Source organism: Vulpes lagopus, chromosome 2, assembly GCF_018345385.1.
Source record: "Vulpes lagopus strain Blue_001 chromosome 2, ASM1834538v1, whole genome shotgun sequence".
Lineage (NCBI taxonomy): Eukaryota > Metazoa > Chordata > Mammalia > Carnivora > Canidae > Vulpes > Vulpes lagopus.
Genome location: NC_054825.1, coordinates 62,276,622 through 62,296,738, shown reverse-complemented (window position 1 = coordinate 62,296,738; position 20,117 = coordinate 62,276,622). Strand labels below are relative to the sequence as shown.

At 37.0% G+C, this 20,117-nt stretch overlaps 1 protein-coding gene across 1 annotated transcript in view; it reads left to right on the top strand.

The window, feature by feature from the left end:
* Positions 1-20,117, top strand: part of UNC13C (unc-13 homolog C) — a 586,599-nt gene that overhangs the window by 20,092 nt on the left and 546,390 nt on the right. The window contains exons 3-5 of the mRNA XM_041745721.1: positions 363-401; positions 3,344-3,460; positions 15,849-19,097. Of these exons, the coding sequence (XP_041601655.1) occupies positions 16,106-19,097 (2,992 nt within the window). The 5' untranslated portion in view covers positions 363-401; positions 3,344-3,460; positions 15,849-16,105. The remainder of the gene's footprint in view (positions 1-362; positions 402-3,343; positions 3,461-15,848; positions 19,098-20,117) is intronic.

Genomic DNA, 20,117 nt, shown 5'->3' with positions numbered 1-20,117 from the left:
GAGTCGAAATTTAATGTAATCAATTGTTACCAAGTGGCTTGTTGATCTTAAAAGGTGTATTAGGTGCTCAGCATTGTTCTCTGTTCCTGGCAGGTTGAACATTCAGCAGCAGCAGTACCTAAATCAACATAGATAATAACAACCCCTGCTGTTGAATCCATGCATTATCTCTATTTCATCTACAGTTGGCCAAATCATTCTGTTTATGTGGTTATTTATTGCTTCTTTCATTGGCAGATGCACTCTGGTGGGCATCAATGTGCAAAATAAGTTTTCACACTTTATGTCCTTTTCCTTAAACTATTTCCATGCTTCTTCCCTGGTCCTTTTTGACTTTGATATTCCAATTTTTCTTTTTGCAGGTTCCTGAGAAATTACCCAAGTGATATTCACAATTGCTGGTGAGTCCACATATATTCTTACTGTGGGCCACTTCTTTTTCCACACAAAATGAGTGATCAGGTAAACGACCTAAAATTCTCCCCATTGGGAGGATTTTCCTTCACTGCTGTCACTCAGTGCCATGACGGTGTAGCAATAGTCCATTTTCCTGGACTTCCCACATATTGAGACCCCCACAGGCTGAGACAACCCATCCATACACTAAGGTCAGATTGTTTTCTTATGAGATATCTTACAATAAGTAGAGGCTTTGGTGTAATAGTAGTAGATGACAAAGATCTATACTATACTCATGAAACTTACTTGTGCCCTGTGACACTGTTCGTGCCTGATAATCCCAGGTATACCATTTCCATTTTATAGTGGATTACTACTGGGTCCATCCCATATTATGATTTGATGAGTCCAAAAGAACTAAGCTCATGATAAGTAGTTCTGGCAGCATGGTCAGTTGATGCCACATATTCAAGTGCTCTGCGTGTATTTGGGCCCAGTTGTAGATTGGGGAATAATTTTTTGCATAGTGCATAGGTATCCATTGCAGATGGTATGAACTTTTTCCAGAATCAGGGAGTGAATATTGTGATTCTCCTATTGCGTCTGACCATAATTCCACAAAGTGACTTTTTTTTTTTAACCACAGATATCTCTGTCCATAGTGTCTGAACCATGTCAGACTTTGATATTACCAGCATATGGGCTATAGGAATATGTTGCTTCCAGAACCCACTGAGGCCACTACATTTTGAGGCAATAGTTTATTTTTTATTTTGGAAAGAATGTCTGGGTATCCTCTAAACCACTTACTCTGAAAAACTGCATTGTTGTGGACTTCTGAATTATCATAGGATTAATTTTCCTCTAGAGCTCATATGTCTTATTCAGGCCTTCTTGTTCACCTTCTTGCCACTTTTTGCTCTCTGGATCCAATTAACAGGCTATCATCAATGTAGTGATATTCTTCTGAATACTCAGATGGTATAGGTCTCAGTGGGGGAATTAACACAATCCCTGGGCAAGACTATATATTCTTGTCTGCCCCACTTGAATGTGATCTGCTTCTGAACTATTTTCCTGATATGTATAAAGAAGAATGACCTTGCCAGTTTAATGACCATATGCCATGTATCTGATGCTGTATTAATCTGCTCCAGCAAAAATATCACATCTGTGAACCAACTGCAATTGGGCTGGCCTACCTTGTTGAGTTTATGGTAGTCAACTGTCATCTTCTAGGATCTCTTTGGCTTTTGTAGGAGCAAACCTGGTAAATGAAAGGAGATAAATATAAGTATGATGGACACCATGACTCTGCATCACTCAAATCTTTATGTGTAGTACTGATCTCCGCATTCCCCAGAGTATGATAATGTTTTTTTATCAACTTTCTTGGCCTTCTCTACTATGATAGCTCTTATCCCAAAGGCCAACTAATCAATGCGGAATTTCTGCCAACTACCACATACATTCATTCCAATTATACATTTAAAGATTGAAGAAATTATTAGTGGGTGAGTTTACAGACTCAACGGATCACTGAGAATCATATCTGAACAAAGACTATATTTAGTATATATTCTCCTATGCCCTTACTCTAAAAGAAGGATATAGTGGTGTTCAGGTCACTTAGTGTCAGTGTCAACTCAGACTTCTGTTTCACAGTCCTCAGAATGTCTCTTTCCTAGAATATGATTATATAGGTAGGTCCCTTTGGTGAAGGTCTATGAGAAATCTTGAAAAATAATAACCATATTTATTTGTTATGATTTAGTGAGGTCTAAGCTTCATTAGTGAGGAGGACCTGGTACCTCCTTCAGTCAATAGGTTCTGGATTGGAGTATTGGCTCAGGTTCAAAAACTGGGTAGGAGATATATCTTTTTATTGGTGAGGCTGTCCTCAATCTCCTGATTATCTAGTCAATGTTTCTTTGACTTTTCTAAATTAAACATTATCTGTGGAGAAGTGTACATCTAATTTTACCTCTAGGAACTGCGTTATACTAGTTATTTCTTCAGCTCTAAGTTGCCTCATGGTTGCCATTACTAACATTGCAGCTTATTGTGATAATTGTACCTACTATGTTTCTGATAGTTAAATGCTGCCACTTAACTTTATTTGTTCTGCAATTCTATCATTGCCATTATTATTAGAGCCTAGTTCTATAAATCCCTTGCCTATAGAGTGCAGTCATCACTGAAATGTTCAGTGATGCCTCTGAGAAACTTACAGTTGAATGATGTATCCTCCCATGCAACATTTTTGGCTGATGAATTTTCTGGCTTTATGTAGTATATCCACTCTAGAACATCCAGTTCTCTGAGACTTATTATCCCTTTCTCTACTGTTTGCCATATTATTTCTACTTAGTGCAGACTATAATTTTTTCCAAGCTTATAAGAACCACTGTGTGGTTCTGTGTTACACTGTCTTCTGTGGTCCCTGTGAGGTGATAAATTCAGTGTCATAGGAGAGTGCTTCCATAGCAATACATTCTTCCTTATTTAACTTTTTATACCTTTCCATTGATCTGGTACTGACAGATTCTAGTTAATAAGTACTCTCTCAGTTCCTATGAGTACATATGAGTGCATAAATGTTGGTGAGGTCTCACAGTTCTTCAACATCTAGTCTCTCTCCTCTCTTAACAGATCCCACATTTACTCAGCTGAATTATGTCATGACTTTATCCTAGTTATCGATCTGAAGGTTCATGAGAGTATTTGTAGTAGGTCTTGATGGAGAGTGTACAGATTTTCCTGCAAGTTAGAGACCTCTGCATTGTCTTCAAGCAAGGATGGAACACAAGCTGCTAATAGGGAGTGGGCCACTTTTGCAGTCTTGGAGAGTCCAAGGGAATATAAAGATTCAAGAGTTTCATGTGAATTGACTCAGAAGTCCCCATCTCATGACTCACAGTCCCATTTTTTTTTCCTAATTAAGGCCTTGACTTGGAATAGCCAACCTGCCTAAGTTGAGAATTAAAACTTCTCTGGAACTCTGCCACTCTTATGATTTATTCCTGGGTCTGGTGCTCAGCTTTTTCTGTATCTGCAAAAGGTGAGAATTTATTTATCTGATGACATGGACATCTATGGTATTTACATTTAGCCCTACATTGGTGATTAATCATGTTTAACTTTTGATTATGTTTCTTTACTGCATCCAGAGACCCTCACATCAGCTGTCCTATTCCATTGCTTCCTCTACTTAACCTCTCAAATATCTTGAGATATTGCACGTATGAATTCATTTCCTTCTGCAGGTATCACACCTCAGTCTACTACTAGTGAATATTTTAACAATTGCACTGCTACAGTATGCCACAGGCTATCAGTTTTCCATATAGCATTAGTCATTAGATTCTCATTGCCAGTCCAACAGAGAAAAATCTGGATAAATATGTCAGTTAGAATCACTTCTTCATTGTTTCCTTGGTTCCAACTTTAGTTAATCAGATTCCCTGGGAAATAGACTATGAAAAAGATATATATGCAGAACTCTTTTTGGATTTGTAAGAATGAGAAGCTGAACTGCAATATATTTGTGACAGAGGCTGTAGCGAATCCCACAGGAAGCTCTGATGCTGGGATGGCCCCTGTAGTACAGCACAGGGGCTAGGTATTTTAACACTCACATCAATTAGTCATTGATTATGGGTTGCGCTAGAGGAGAGGCAATAACTCCTTGGCCATAGGCCATTCTCAGGGAGTGACTTAATCACATGCCTTTGGCAATGCACACAATACTCTTGGCAGTTGAGAGAATAAGTGATTTAGTCCTGAAGGGGGTATCTCTGTGGTATATCACAACTGTGCCATGCTTATCTTTTCATTAGTTCTGAGAGTAGATTCAGATGGGAGGCTGGAGTGCAAATATTATGATTGTGATTACATTGATTTTAATTTCAAAGGTATACAGAGGGTGTATGTTCTCTGGGATACCTTTTTTATGTCCTTCTCTGAAGGCATAGAAGTTTACTTGGAAGGCTTTCTCATTGATTATTTTTTAAATTATTTTTTATTTATATTTATTTTTACATTTTTTTAAATATCTTTTTTTTAAAGATCTTATTTATCTATACATGAGAGACATAGAGAGAGAGGCAGAGACACAGGCAGGGGGAGAAGTAGACTCCATGCAGAGAGTGTGATGCGGGACTCTATCCCAGGTCTCCAGGGCAAAGGCAGCGCTAAACTGCTGAGCCACCTAGGCTACCCACATGTTTTAGTTTTAAACTGAAGAGACTTTACATGTACAATTTAGTAATCCATAATAAAAAGTATAAGACATTTTTAAAGAAATCCCTTGATATTTTGAGCTCTTTATTGGTGGCATCTATTATCTATTATTATATAGAACATGCTCTATCTTTGCTGAAAAATCTAAAACATGTCTTGCTCTTAGTAATTCTGAAATAATTTCTTTATGGCTTTTCTTAAAAGCCACCTTGTGATACAGGAAAAGGATAAAATTGCAGGTCTGTTTAGTGAGAAACTAAATTTATTTTAGTTTAAGTGCCACACCCATTTTGCTTGCATGCTTTGAAGCATAAGTAATTGATTTTCACCTAAGAGTTAGAATCAAATGAAGTTCCATTGTGTGAAGAGAATTGCACTGCATCTAATACTCTAAAGGGGGAAGGAGCAAGGATATTAATTATGAAAGCATCTAAGTTTTGGTGTGTTGCCATGTTGTGCCATTTGTTAAAATTTAAAATTCTCACTTTTACTACAGAACAAAGTTGCATCTAGAGTTATGCACAATTGCTGAGATGAGAACGGCTAGGAAGTCTTATCGATAGTTAAGTACGAAAGTCTCTGGTGAAGATTAAGTGAATTATGTTTTTTTAATGTGTATAGTATAATAACTGGAATATATTATGACCTATAAAAATACTTAAGTTTTTGTGAATTCTTGTTTTCTAAAAGAAAATATATTGACCTAACATGAACACTGATGAGGGCCTGACCAAGATGCTGGCCCTGGAATGTGGAAAGGAGTTATGGAGAATGACAGAAATTATAAAGGACCATAAGATCTAGAACTGGCTAGAAGTTTGGGACAAAGAAAGAGAGGAATTAAAGGCCCTGAAGCTCTGGTCTGTATAACTAAGAGAATGTTGATTTTGTTAATTAGTACTGTATGAAAAATTTAGATAATATAGTTTATGGATGAAGATGAATTGGAAAATATTAAATCCAAGATGTTAATGGTCATTCAGACTGCACTGGCCAACACATAACTAGGAATTAATGCAAAGAGGAGAAGCTAGATGCAGATATATTAATTTGGTAGTTAGAAGAAAGAGGAATAAAAATCCGAAAAGAGAAAGAAAGGCCAGTGAAGGACTTCATTCAGGTTTCTTTGTAAAGGAGAACACTTACTGAAGCTGATATCTCATCATACCTTAGACAAAACTCATAATGGCCCCAGACCTAGGCACAGAGAATGGTCAGAAACACAGGTATTTTCTCCCTCTGTGGCCATATGTTTTCTCATTTCTGCATTCTTTCTTTCTTTCTTTCTTTCTTTCTTTCTTTCTTTCTTTCTTTCTTTCTTTCTTTTAAATAAGTCTTCATTGCTCATTTTTTTACAAAGTTTAGAAGTTGACTGCTCAGGTCACAACTTTAAGTCACTTCCTCGTTGAAATGACTAAAACCATCTGACAAACTTCAGGTTCCAATGCTCAATTCCCAAGAGAGGCCCTGATTGGCCTGGTTTCTATCATGTGATAACTGATCAAAATAGCTATGTCCAGAGAGAGACCAGTTGGCCATGATGTCATGTAAATATATAGAATGATTTAAAGAAAGGCCAAGTGGCTAATGGCTTCAGATTCAGAAGATAGTTGTAGAAGATTTACATCTTATACAATCATTTATGCGCAATAAAAGAGAATTTTAGTAGAGTTCTGGGACTGGAACCAGATAGCCAAGAAGTTGAAGATGAATGTACTCCAGAAGTAGAGAACACAAGTCTCCTCTATTCTTTGGAAGACATTGGTGGAAGGTGTAGTAGCATGAGGAGGTAACAACATGAATTCTGATCTTTTTAAATTTGAGCCATTTTTGTCTCTATAAAATGACATATCATTTTGTTTTTTAATTTGCACTTTTCTGATAATTAATGCTATAGAACAAATTCCATATGCTTATTGGCCAGTTAGAAATAAATCTGAAAGGGTCACTAATTACTAATCTGTTATACTACTTTTAAAGATGTGCTCTTGGCATTAGAATGAATTTTTGGATAGGTCAAAAGTAATAAAACCAAGCAAAATGAGCTAGCAGCACCTAATCATCTATGAAAAACATTTTGTGAACAGATTTTTATTGAGACACTTAAGGTATAGAGACCTTTAGATTTCATTAATTAGACAAGTGGACATCTAATCAATGTACCAGTTAGCATAAGACATAGTTTTGGCTGAAATACTTAATTGTATAGAGAGTTCTTGTAGAAATACAGTAATATCTTACAAAATTGAACCTTATTCTTTCAATGGGTGATAATTATTTCATCTAGGAAAGTATTAAATTTGTATTAAGAGGAGGATAACTCTTTTCCTCTTCTACTCTACAAACATTTAGGTTAACTTCTATTCATGGTTGAGCAGATTAATAATAATAAATTATTTATTTTATTTCTAATGAAAATTATTTAACTAGCTATTAAATATCAGGCATTTGATATATTCCATTAGGGGAAACTTGCAAAAATGAGGGATTATATTACCTCATGCTATGTGCTTAATACATGTAATACAATGTAGAAGAAGTATGCATATATTTCAGAGAATGTATCAGACAAAGCAGAGCTGAGATTATTAAATTATTGTCTGTTTTAGAAACTCTTACCATTTGAAGGAAATGAGAGGAAGATTTAGGTAGCAGAGTACTTGTATAATAATTTAACAAGTTCAGAATGTATCTGTGATGTCCAAATAAGCCCATGACACAGCTGGGCCATCAGGGAGACCTCTTCAGGGCTGTATTGCCTTACCTGGACATAGACTCCAGCTACCCAAGTAAGAAATTCAAGACACTCTACCTGTCTTCATGAGTTTTGGTTTAAATAACATTTTGTTAGGGCAGCCACGGTGGCCCAGCGGTTTAGCGCCGCCTTCAGCTGGGGGTGTGATCCTGGAGACCTGGGATCTAGTCCCATGTTGGGCTCCCTGCATTGGAGCCTGCTTCTCCCTCTGCCTGTGTCTCTGCCTCTCTCTCTCTGTATCCGTCATGAATGAATAAAATGAATATTCATGAATGAATAAAATATTTTTTAAAAATAACATTTTGTTAGAATAAGGAAGGGAGTGAATAAAAGGAATATTAATAAAACCAAACAATGCCTCCCACCAAGAAATATTATAGATGTGTCATTTTTTTAAATAAATGTGTCATTATCACATTATCCCACACATCTTGCAAACATTCCAATGAAATAGGTCATATTATTTGTGGTCCATACATGAGACAAAAAGTTTCTGTGGTCCAAATCCCATTTTCTGAAATGTTAAAATGTATGTCTTAGAACTAATAAAGTACAATAAAACCATTGTGAGTTTCTTAGAGTATGCAACATTTTAAGAGAATTAACTTTTAGCTAGGTAGAATAGTGCAAATTTTTATCTTCCTCACAAACCTTTAGAGCTAGTGTGATTCTTACTTTACCTTGAAAAAATATTGGGCCATCTACATTAGTTAAATGAATACAGAAGAAAGGTGATGTTACTATGGAGTTTTCTTGGCTGCCCTACAGTTGGGCAAAGAGTAGGAAAGGGAAAAAAATGTCTGCTCAGATGAAAATCTTATTTTTACTTATTAATAACAATAATATGTTGAATACTTCTGATATTCCAAGAGCTGCCCTAAATTTTATTTAATTCTTACAGCAACATGAGGATGAGGTACCATTATCTCATTTGTTAGATACAGAAACTGAGGAACAGAGAGGTTTCACTGTATTCATTGTGCCTGGCTGGTGTGTGGCAGAGCCATGACTTGGAGAAGGCTATCTGACCAAAGCCTCCACCTTATGCTCTTTTCCTAAAGTAGTGAATGGTGTATGTTGGAACTCAGCTGGGCACCAAGTAAAATATACCCCTTAATCACCAAGGACAGAGGTGTGCCCTGATAGAATTGATGGAACCCTGCTTGAACAATGTGGTGTGGTATGTTTTGGAACTATGCAGAAATTGTTGAAATTCTAGCCCTATTGCTTGAGTAACTGTTGAGTAAATGACTTAGGATCTCTGAGTCTTGTTTTTTGTTTCTGTTTTGTTTTGTTTTTTAAATGAAAGTAAAAGGGCCACCTGGGTGGCTCAGTGGTTGAGCATCTGCCTTTGGCTCAGGTCATAATCCTGGGGTTCTGGGATTTAGTCTCACATCGGGCTCCCCATGGGAAGTTTGCTTCTCCCTCTGTCTATGCCTCTACCTCTCTCTGTGTCTCTCATGAATAAATAAAAAATATTTTAAAAAATGCTAATATTTGACCTTGTGAGGTTGTTTTGAGGACAAAGTATTTTAACATTTTGAAGACCAAGTAGACCTTGCCAAAAACTATTTGGAAAGCACAGGTGTGTGTGTGTGTGTGTGTGTGTGTGTGTGAGGTGGTTTGTCTTACAGGAATCTGGGACCCTGCCTAGGCATAGGCCCCTAGGATGATAATGTATACATTCAACCTAGTGGGACAGAGATGTGCAAAACATTAGAAGTAGTAGTAGCTTTTTTCCAGAAAGGGTATTCCTCCTCAGTGACCTTACCTTTATTCAGCTAAATCTCTAGGAAAAATTCCAACCATGTAAAAATTGCTCACAAGATTTTCTTTTAGACATCAAGGGATTTCCAGTTCCAAAAAAATTGCAGACATTACCTGTAGAAATCAAGGTAAATGTCAAATTATTTAGGATACAGCTAGATTATCATATCAGAGAACATTGGGCACAGTAGGAAGGTGCCAAACCCTTGGATGAGATTGCTTGAGGAGGCAGCACAGTGTAGGGAGAGAAAAACAAAACAAAACAAAACAAATGTAAAAAACAGTGGTGAAATCAGGGCAGGAGACCTGCATTTTTGTGTGAACTCAGGCTAGTGTTTTGACCTTTCTGGGTTTTCATTTTATGCTGTGCCCAATTTGAGGATTAGTGCGTCTGTAGCTGTATTTCCCAAGCCCTAGGGTCCTGTAGAGAGGCTATAATGGCTGTAGCTCATGTGGAAGCATCAGGTAATGTGGGATTCGAGCTGTATTCCTTTAAGTCAACCCAAGGAACTCTGCTTTATTAATTTTATCACTGAGTTTCCACATCTAACTTTGGAAAAAAAAAAAAAGGATGGATTTTAAGGATAAAACAAAAACGCATAACTTGGTGCCGGGATGATAGCATTCCAAGTTGCTCATCTGTCAGCCAGGGCACCTATGCTCCACTGTCTTTGCATGTAAATGGGCAGAAGTTGCAAAGACTGAAATAGACATAGTTTTTATCCTTAAGCAGTGTAGCTGGGAATAGGGCAAGGCCATGTGCAGATAGTGAATCGGCAAAGCTTATTGTAGGTTTCTCAGTCTCTCCTTTCTGACCTGCCCTCGTACTTGTCTCCTTTGGTAGTGATTCTTTCCATACTCAAGCTTTTCTGTGTTCTCTCTCTTTGTGATCTGCCTCCTATTCTTGAGGAATATTCACATAATCCCTTTATACCAAGATACAGAATGACTGATAAGCCTTAAAACATACAGTGTCATTGGTGAGATTTTTCATTTCAGCAAGAACCAAAATCTTAAATAAAGGGAGTAAAGCACTAATAATAGTGCTCTTCTTGAGGGACAGTTCTTCCTTAAGCATAGTACATAGAAAACCACCTTTTTCTCTAAGGTTGGTCCTTATGGGCTTAACAGTACAGCATAGTGTTTATTAATAAGGACTCTGAAGCCAGTCAGTTTGGTTTACAATTCTAGCTATGTAACTTCCTAGCTGGGTGGCTTTGGGCTAGCTACTCAGGTTCCCAGTTTCTCAGTTTCTTCATCTGTAAAATGGGGATTAATAACAGTATCTATTGCAGAGCTAACAATCAAACATGAATGTAGTAATTTAGACAAAGCACTCAAGACAGAGTATGACATAAAATAAGCATTTAAAATGGAAAACATGTAAAAGAGCTATGTGATGAATAGAGGATAAAGACTAAATATCATGGTTCAGGTTATAAAAATTACGTGAAAAAGAGATGTTAAGAGAAAATTTTGTGGAAAAGATTAGTCTTGATCTATCCTTTAAATGATTGAGATCAGTATAGCTGGACAGCATTCTAGGCAGGGTGAAGAATAAGCTTAGTGATCCATGGAACCATAAAGTGGCCTAGTGTAGAGGATATGTCATAGTCTGTAGTAGGAGACTAAGAAGAAGAAAAAAAGTATTTAGGGAAGTGTGCATGGAAATCAGTTCAGAGCATGGTTTCAATTAGTGAGGTATATTACTCTAGAGGTCAATAAGCTATTGCAATATTACTTGTCTTAAGTAAGGAGAATGTACATTGTTATAATGAAGGAACCAAGTTTTGGAGTCAGGAGATGCAGGCAGTTACTTTTGCAAGAGACTTACCATCATTAAATGTGAACTGCAGGTAATAACTTTACTAGGCTACCATGCAGATCATGTGAGTTGATACACACAAAAGTACTTTATGGATTCCAAAGCTCTTATAGAATTATCAGTACTAGAGATCATCATTTACTCCTAAAGTGGCAGTAATAGGAGTGAGTAAAAAATGTAGATGGGTTATAGTTGGATGAAGAAATTCACATACTATCTACTTACCAAGAATAAAGAAGACACAATTCATTTGACCTTCATTCTTGGGAAATGGACTTTTCTGTTTATTTTGTAAAGGTTATTTATTAGCTTAGGATAAGCCTCTTAATAACTTTCTGGCTTGATCATTTTTGTTGAAAGAATTTTGATACATAAATAACCAGTTCACCTACTTTAGTGCATTTAGTAAGAAACATAAAATTGTTTATTGATCTGAAAATGCTTTAACTTAATTCTGGTAAGGATTTAGCAATAAATTACAGTTTAAAGGTTCATTAGCTCTTTTAGCCCAGTGGGGCACCCAGCTTTATAGTCATATTAAATAGCTCTCTTACAAAATGATTTTAACATACCTGCAAAAAATATCTTACTTCCCATTTAACCCTAATATCTGTTTCAGAGTTTTTACACTTGCAGTCCAACTCTGGGGTTGGAGTCAGGTTGTGTTTCTTGTTAATTGCATGACCAGTCAAATTTCCTAAAAACTTGAAAGTGCAGCTTTTTAATCTGGAAAATAATAATATATACTTTACACAATTATGGGAATGAAATGAAATAAGGTAAATTTTAGAAAACTACACACATGTGGTGCTTGGCACATAGTAACAATTAATTACTATTACTAGCCTTTCCATAACAACATAGTTTAGTTTTTTAATCTTTCTCAGATCTTCTCAAACCCCTTAATCTTACCCCCGAACTTTATTACCAAAATAAATGTGTGGCTATGTTAATACAGGCAACACAAATGATGGGTACCTGTAATATTTTGAATACAAGTAATTGAGAATCATATGATGATATCTTGATCTCTCTCCATGTCCTTGACCCCCCTTCCTCATAAATGGAACTTCTCAACCTAAGTCTCAAAATTTGTCACATTCTGTTACCATTTTGCTCATCCAGGTTCCTCTCCCTCTTCCTCCAGGTGGATGTTTCTCCCTCTTTGTTTTTTTTTTTTTTTAATTTTTATTTATTTATGATAGTCACACAGAGAGAGAGAAAGAGAGAGGCAGAGGGAGAAGCAGGCCCCATGCACCGGGAGCCCGACGTGGGATTCAATCCCAGGTCTCCAGGATTGCACCCTGGGCCAAAGGCAGGTGCCAAACTGCTGCGCCACCCAGGGATCCTGTTTCTCCCTCTTTGGACAGAACATTAATGTTTGTGCTATTTGCCTTCTGCTCAGACTGCTTCTCTTTCTCTGGATTGTTTAAGGCTCAGCTACCTCAGGCTCCTTGGGTCTCTATTGTTTATCTGTTAACTCATGGACTTATTATTTGTCTATTCATGCATTTGTTTAGATACTTACTCATTCGTCCAACAAACATCATGAGTCTACTATGTAATAAGCAAAATAGATATTTAAGGTTAAAAAAAAAAAAAACACATGGCCTTAGCTCTCCAAGAGTTCACAGCCCTATTTGAGAGATAGAGACATAGGTCCCATATTTTAAATAGTTACTGTAAGAATTACCACAACAAAGATACATTTAAGGCTTATGGGAGCACACAGGAAGAAGTGCAAACTTTGAGGAGGTCAAACAGGTTGATGTTGATCTCTGCTGGAGCTAGGATATATAGATATTCTAGAAATGCTCATGAGAGAGATATGTGGAGGTAGAGGAAAGGAGAGAGGATTGGACACAATGATGAACAGGATGGAAAAAGACACATTGGTGAGGCAACAGTATGGTACTCAGAAAACTTACTACCTCAGTGTGGCTGGGGCAGACGTGCTTGTGGAAGTGACAAAGAATGCACCTGCTAAAACTTTCAATGTTTTTAGTAGGAGGATTTATATCTTTTACTAATTTTAGAGAGTAGTATTTGAGAAAAGGGACAAGTTAGAGTCAGGAAGACCATGTAGAGTACAGTGGTAATAGTTTGGTTGAGAAATTATGGAGTTCAGAACTAAGGTATTACTAGCAGAATGAGGTGACACATTTACATCAGTGTGGACATGTACAAGGTAGAATGACTTCTAGGTATATGTCCTAAGGAAGTGGATAATTATGATAATAATTGAGATTACTACTTCAAGAAAATGACTAGGTTAGATGGAGTTTAATTTTGGGCAACCAAGTGAAGATATTTAGTAAGTGGCTGAAATGGAGACCAATTCTTTTTTATTTAAAATTAGTTTAAAATAAGTATATATTTGTGAAACCATCACCACAGTCCATGCCATAAACATATCCATCATCTCCAAAGGTTTCCACCCACCTTTTTAAATTACTATTTTGTGATATGAACACTTAACATAAGATCTACCCTCTTGGCAAACATTTTAAGTATACAATACAATATAATTAACTATTGGCACTATGCTATATAGCTGATCTCTAAGATTTATTCATCCTGCATAACTGGAACTTTGCACCCTTAGGTCAATTCTTCAGTAAACATTTATTGAGAGTTTATCATGTATGCTGAGATAATATATAGTTTTTACCCTTAAAAAGAACATAGTGACTGGAGAAAGAAACGAAATTGTAATATAGAAGAGTTCTAATTGCCTATGAACTGGGTTGTGGGAGAGGATGGCAAAGAGAGAGAAAAAAGCTCAGTTTGTATGGTTGGTGAAGTCTACGGCCATACCACCCTGAACGTGCCTGATCTCGTCTGTATGGTTGGTGAAGTCTTCACAGGACAAATGATTCTGGAGTTTAAATACAATTGCCACAGACAGAGTGGTGAGATACAAATGATATTCTAGGTAGAGACCAGAAAAGCTACCGAGGTGTGAAAGAACATAGACCCCTTAGTGAACAGCAAGTCACTCTGTGTGGCTGGAATATAGAGCAAATGAGTTTGTAGGTTCAACAGTGGACACATGCCCTTGGGTTCATATTTTTTGAGGCAGGACTTCAATTCAGTTTGAACTTTCCTGCTCAAAAATTTTCCAATAATTATTGCTTATAACAATAGTTCTGAACAAATAATGCAGGTCAGGAAATGTAGAACAATTTCATGAAATATCAGAGGCATTGACAAAATTGTTGCTCTCATTTAAACAAGAAGTATTGTTTTGAGGTTTGATAGACTCAGGATCTTAGAACAGGATAATCTCAGGATTAGTTTATTGTGTGAACAGTTTATTGTGAGAAAATCCTTTCCTTACTGTCACTTAACTTTCCGAAGTCTTCTCTCTAAAAGGAGAGGTTGTGTACGGGTACAATAAATATTTTAATTTTAATTCAGGAGTCAATTTCTTGATATTTATGTTAGTAGAAAACAGGTCCTGGCTTGTAATTACAAATTAATACCAACTTGTTTTAGATAAGAGGAATTAGATTCTAACAGTTTATGAAACCCAAAGACAAGGACTTCTGTCTCTTTCTCTTCTCCATCTTTATGCTTCCCCTTCTCATTTACATTGCCCTGTTTCTTGTGAAGTTTGGCTCCTGGCCAGAGCATGTTTTCTCCCAAGTCCCTGCAGAATGTGAGTGAAGTTAAGATGGCAGATTTCCAATTAGAGGGAGCTTATCAAGAGTCAGCCAGCTCCTAAAACCATATGCAGTTTCTGATGTTACTCTTTAAAGAATTGCATAGATTATTTACCTATCTAAATATATAGCTCAATGTTAGCAAAGGCTTTCGGCTGTCACCATTATTCTGTGGTATCTTTCAACTGTAAAATAGTTAAATTCAATTGAATTTTATTTCAATACCTATGACATACAAAGCATGGTGATGGTGAACCAGGAAAATGGATGTAAACTTTCTTCTCTTCCTTTTCTGTTTTCCTCTTCTGCTATTTCATGTAATTCAAGATAGTAACCATCATATAGATTAGGTACTGGTGTGGTCACATGCGTTATAAAATATGAAATGATTGGTTGAATTATATCTGACCAGTTTTTGATTATCTGTAGGCATATCTTATTTGTAGCAAAATTTCCCTTTGTAATTTGGCACTCAACCTCCAGTCATAATTCTACCCTGGGGACGCGTTCCCTGTCATCTGTCACAGGGTTGTACCACTTAATTGGGATGGCTCAACTCTTTCAAGTCATGTCCTCTCAAAACTTAGATATATTATGAATTTTCAAATATATTTTCTCTTGATACTTATTTCATTATATGAAATATTTCTCAGTTGGATGACTTTATTTATTTAAGAAATTTCCAGTCATTGAATATCTAGGAAAGTAAAACATTATTTGAATAAGAAAAGGTCTTAAATATATGAATAATATTAATTTGATAAATTTTAAATGCCTAGGATAGGGAGAAAATTTAATTTTAGATGCTTATGTTTGTATAAAAAATGTACTTTTAGGAAAGGAAAGAAAGTGGAAATGATAATATTGTGTAGTCAATGTAGCTTCTAAGTTTGCCTATTATCTTACATAGCCTTTCCTAAATAACCATTATTACCTACTATTTCAGTTCATATATTCAGTTTAGTTGTGTCCACCCATAAAAGATTTAGGAAGACAAATATAATTTAAACATAGTAATGGGTACAGATTCGCTTTATAGTTATTTTAAAAGTAACTGTACTGAAATTCAGATATTCCCCTGCCCCTTCTGTAATTTGCCACACACTGTGTATCTCAAATACTTCAGAAAAATGTTAGAAATAGGATAAATCTAGAATTGATTTCTGATACTCATTTTAACCTTCCTTTCTTTTAGATACTCTATGAAGTTATGTGGAAATGAGAGAGATTCATGGAACCTCTTCTCCAGGAGAGAATGTCTTTCATAAATGGAGCTTTGCTTCTGGTTTTCACAGGACATTGACAGTGCAGCAGAGCTATGGCTGCCTCTCCTGCTATTTTCAATAATTCACAGAACATCTGAACAGAGATGCTCGCCTTGGATTTACAGATTTTCATCCTGAAACCTTGTTTACTTCCTTCAGGCAGAAAAGTATGTACTAATTGCTCTCCATGGTGGCTAATCTTTTCAAGAGCCTGATCTTACCTTACATACATAAGATTTGCAAAGGAATGTTTACAAAGAAATTGGTGAATACAACCAAAAAAAAGGAAAATCGTCAGCAGAAAAAGGATCAAGATTTTCCTACTGCTGGCCAGTCCAAAACCCCCAAATTTTCTAATACCTTAAAAAGCACTGTAAAGAAGATAGCAAAATGTTCATCTACACGCAACTTATCCACTGAAGAGGAAGAGGCTAATAGAGAATTTTCCCTCTCACCAACATTCAGTTACCGAGTAGCTATTGCCAATGGACTACAAAAGAATATTAATCTAACCAACAGTGATAATGAGGATCTGCTTCAAGAGTTATCTTCAATTGAGAGCTCCTATACAGAATCACTCAATGAACTAAGGAGTAGTACAGAAAACCAGGCACAATCAACACACACAATGCCAGTTAGACGCAATAGAAAGAGTTCAAGCAGCCTGGCTCCCTCTGAGGGCAGCTCTGATGGAGAACGCACTCTACATAGCTTAAAACTAGGAGCATTACGAAAACTGAGAAAATGGAAAAAGAGTCAGGAGTGTGTCTCATCAGATTCAGAGTTGAGCACAATGAAGAAAACCTGGGGAATTAGAAGTAAATCTTTGGACAGAACTGCACGAAACCCAAAGACAAATGCTCTGGAGCCAGGATTCAGTTCCTCTGGCTGCATTAGCCAAACACATGATGTCATGGAAATGATCTTTAAGGAACTTCAGGGTATAAGTCAGATTGAAACAGAACTTTGTGAACTACGAGGACATGTCAATGCTCTCAAGCATTCCATCGATGAGATCTCCAGCAGTGTGGAAGTCGTGCAAAGTGAAATTGAACAGTTACGCACAGGGTTTGTCCAGTCTCGGAGGGAAACCAGAGACATCCATGATTATATTAAACATTTAGGTCATATGGGTAGCAAGGCAAGCCTGAGATTTCTAAATGTGCCTGAAGAAAGATTTGAATACGTTGAAAGTGTGGTATACCAAATTCTAATAGATAAAATGGGCTTTTTGGATGCACCAAATGCTATTAAAATTGAATTTGCTCAAAGGATAGGACACCAGAGGGACTGCCCAAATGCAAAGCCTCGACCCATACTTGTGTACTTTGAAACCCCTCAGCAACGGGACTCTGTCTTAAAAAAATCATACAAACTCAAAGGAACAGGAATTGGAATCTCAACAGATATTCTTACTCATGACATAAGAGAAAGAAAAGAGAGAGGGATACCATCCTCCCAGACATATGAAAGCATGGATATAAAGCTGTCTACTCCAGAGCCCAGAAGCAAGAAGAATAACTGGCAGTCACCGGATGACAGTGATGGAGAGCTGGAATCTGACCTCAATAGAAACAGTTATGCTGTGCTTTCCAAGTCAGAGTTTCCAACAAAAGGAAGTACTTCCAAGTCATGTTCAAAATCACACAATGCTAGAGCCAAGAATAAAACTGCTAGTAGCAGCAGAATTTCAAATAAATCTGATTATGATAAAATTTCCTCACAATTGCCAGAATCAGATAATTTGGAAAAACAAACTACAACCAATTATGCAGATGCTACACCCCTCTGGCATTCACAGAGTGATTTTTTCACTGCTAAACTTAGTCGTTCTGAATCAGATTTTTCCAAACTGTGTCAGTCTTACTCAGAGGATTTTTCAGAAAATCAGTTTTTCACTAGAACTAATGGAAGCTCCCTCCTGTCATCTTCAGACCGGGAACTTTGGCAGAGGAAACAGGAAGGCACACCCACCTTGTATGACAGTTTGCAGGATCAAGATTTGAATGAGGTTGTTCAGAGTGTCCAAGGGCAGAGTGAAATTGAGAACACAGAAACTGTGGAGAGTGGAATGAGTAATGGCATGGTGTGCGCATCTGGTGACCAAAGTCATTACAGTGATTCTCAGCTCTCTTTACATGAGGATATTTCTCCATGGAAGGATTGGAATCAAGTAGAAGAAAAAGCTGACTTAGGTTTAGATTCATCCACCCAGGAAGCTTTTGACTATGACACAAACAGCCTATCTGATACGCAACTAGACGTTTATAATAAAGACCTAGAAGACTTGGGAAAGTGCCACAGTGACCTTCAGGATGACTCTGAGAGCTATGATTTCACCCAAGATGACAACTCATCTCCATGCCCTGGGTTGGATAATGAACCACAAGGCCAGTGGGTTGGCCAATATGATTCTTATCAGGAAGCTAATTCTAATGAGCTGTACCAAAATCAAAACCAATTGCCCATAAGGTATCGAAGTCAAAGTGAATTGCAAAGTGATGACTCAGAGGATGCCCCACCCAAATCTTGGCATAGTCGATTAAGCATTGACCTTTCTGATAAGGCTTTCAGCTTCCCAAAATTTGGATCTACATTACAAAGGGCTAAATCAGCCTTGGAAGTGGTATGGAACAAAAGTACCCAGAGTCTCAGTGGATATGAAGACAGTGGCTCTTCCTTAATGGGGAGATTTCGGACATTATCTCAATCAACTGCAAATGAATCAAGTACCACGCTTGACTCTGATGTCTACACAGAGCCTTTTTATTACAAAGCAGAGGATGAGGAGGACTATAGTGAACCAGTGGCTGATAATGAGACAGATTATGTTGAAGTGATGGAACAAGTCCTCGCTAAATTAGAAAACAGGACTAGTCTAACTGAAACAGATGAACAAATGCAGGTATATGATCACCCTTCATATGAAACACCCTATGAAACCCCACAAGATGAGGGTTATGATGGGCAGGGAGATGATGTGGTCAGTGAAGGGGGATTGGAACCATTAAATGAAACATCAGCTGAAATGGAAATAAAAGAAGATGAAAACCAAAACATCCCTGAACAGCCAGCGGAAATCACAAAGCCAAAGAGAATCCGTCCCTCTTTCAAAGAAGCAGCTTTAAAAGCCTATAAGCAGCAAATGGCAGAATTGGAAGAGAAGATCCTGGCTGGAGGTACTCATGTTTTCATGCTACATTTTGAGATAGTTGTGTTTTAACATTGGGTGGTGATTCTTTAGAGCATGTTCTGTGTTGACTTTTGGGAGAAAGAATGTATTTGCACAGAATTTTCATGTTTATTTTGAGAAGGGTGTTATTTTACTCTGCTGCCCCAACAAGTTGGGTTTGATAATTTAAAATCAAAGTGTTTTTAAATAGTACATACTAAAATGAGGTGTGGATCAAGATTTCTCTGTTAGCATTGGTACTAACCCCATTTCATATTAACCAACTTTGTTGCATCCATCATGAAAAAAAAGGTGAGTAAAGTCAAAGAGCAGCCTGGGATAGTTCCTTGGTTCTCCTAGGTTTATAGGGATGAGGAGAATGGTATAGTTAATCTTAAAGAATTAGGAAGCATGGATCTCCCAGACTTACCACTTCCTTTACCATCAAATCTATAGTTTGGAGCTTGCCAGTAGGAAGAGGTGGGTCTGCACAACCAACCCTAACCAGTCCCATAAAAGAGCATTACCTCCTTCACTGCTTATTGATGCAGCTGAGGGAGTATAATAGAGCCCAAACCCTAGGCCATGTCTGAATGGTCATGAGTCAGTCACTCTTTGAGTAGGAGTCAATATTGAATAGAGTCAGCTTCCCCTCTAAAGAGTGGAATTCTCTTCCCCCTTATGGAAATGATAAGAGTAGTTTATTTACAATTTTATTTGATTTTCTCAGGGAACAATTTTGGATCATACACCTGTAAAAATGAGCCACTTATAAATAAAAACATTTTTTTTTACTTTTTATTTTTAACTGAACTTCACCCACACTTACCCCAATCCCTTACCATTTATTTTATTTGCATGCTTATCACTTAATATCCCTGGGATAGTTTGATATTATCTCAGTTGTAATGAATTATGTATTTTACAGTTTTCCTTATTTATGGCACTGTAATCTTTAAAGTATTTGCATAATATTTCATAAAGGTATATATATTTATGTGATCAACTGGTACTTGCCATTATGAAA